Source organism: Empidonax traillii, unplaced genomic scaffold (assembly GCF_003031625.1).
Source record: "Empidonax traillii isolate 1590-97213 ecotype Southwest subspecies unplaced genomic scaffold, ASM303162v1 scaffold2889:size28835, whole genome shotgun sequence".
Taxonomy (NCBI): Eukaryota; Metazoa; Chordata; class Aves; order Passeriformes; family Tyrannidae; genus Empidonax; species Empidonax traillii.
The window spans coordinates 19,226-20,215 of record NW_020958082.1 but is presented as its reverse complement, the minus strand read 5'-3'; the positions used below and the strand labels follow the sequence as shown (position 1 = coordinate 20,215).

General features: G+C 54.8%; 1 protein-coding gene across 1 annotated transcript in view; it reads left to right on the top strand.

Annotated features, from left to right (window-relative positions):
* The first annotated feature begins 692 nt into the window (after nucleotides 1–692).
* The window catches only part of LOC114072275 (feather keratin Cos1-2), a 1,185-nt gene continuing 887 nt past the window's right edge, over nucleotides 693–990 (top strand). The window contains exon 1 of the mRNA XM_027910189.1: nucleotides 693–824. Coding sequence (XP_027765990.1) covers nucleotides 693–824 — 132 coding nt within the window. The remainder of the gene's footprint in view (nucleotides 825–990) is intronic.

The window sequence follows — 990 nt, the reverse complement described above, 5'->3', positions numbered from 1 at the left end:
CAGGGCTGAGGTGCCTTGCAGAGAGCACCTCCCCAACCCCATCACACAGAGCAGCTCCAGCACAGGGAAGGTTGTTCACATGGGCTGCCAGGATGACACAGACAAGCAACGGCCAGTTCCTGCCACTGGACAGAGCACCCATCACAACAGCCCTTGCTGTCTCTTTGCAGCTCAGGGCACCTCCAGTCCCATCCTGGGACTCGGGGGAGGATGAACACTTCAATGGCAGAAGCTCTCTCAACAAGTTCTCCTTTTCCCTGAGGCAACAACCCCGGCCCCTCACAGGAAGAGAATCTTCATCCCCAGATCTCTGCGTGCAGAGGGGAAATCAGGGATGTCAGGGGAGAACTGAGTCTCCTTCCTTCAGAGCTCCACCTTACACAGAAGGGTCTCCACCCTTTGATGCCAAGGCAGGAGAGGTGTACTGTGCCACTACAGCTTTGCCACAAACAAACACATGGACTGACACAGATTCCAGTCACCTGCCTGCAAGGGATGCCACCAGCCCTCGATCTGACCATTCTGCCTGCACTGACGTGTTTACATCCCGGAAATCCTTAGGCTTGTCCTCCTGGCACTTTCAAAAGCCTTCATGTGGGAAAGCACATGGCATGTACCAGGAAATGAAAAAGCATCAGTGCAGGAAAACAGGACACAGCCCCTACCATTAGCTGGGATGGTTTTCATTTGACATGAGCTGTCAGAAAATAATTACTCCCACAAAGGTGCCTGTGGGCCTGAGGCAGGGCAGGACTGCTATAAAAGGCAGCCCAAGTCTCTGCTCTCTCATCCACTTCTCTCACCTCCTTCTCCTCAGGAATCAGGTGAGTGGGAAGCCTCTTCTCCTCCTGCTGCTGCTTCAAGACCACGTCTTTCCTCACTGCAGGTCTCAGCTGATGTGGGCTGTGCTAGGCCAGGGCTGGGAGCTGCTGGTGCTGGGAGAGGGAAGGGGAGAGAAGGTGTTGTGCAGAGAGAGGCTGGCACTTGGCT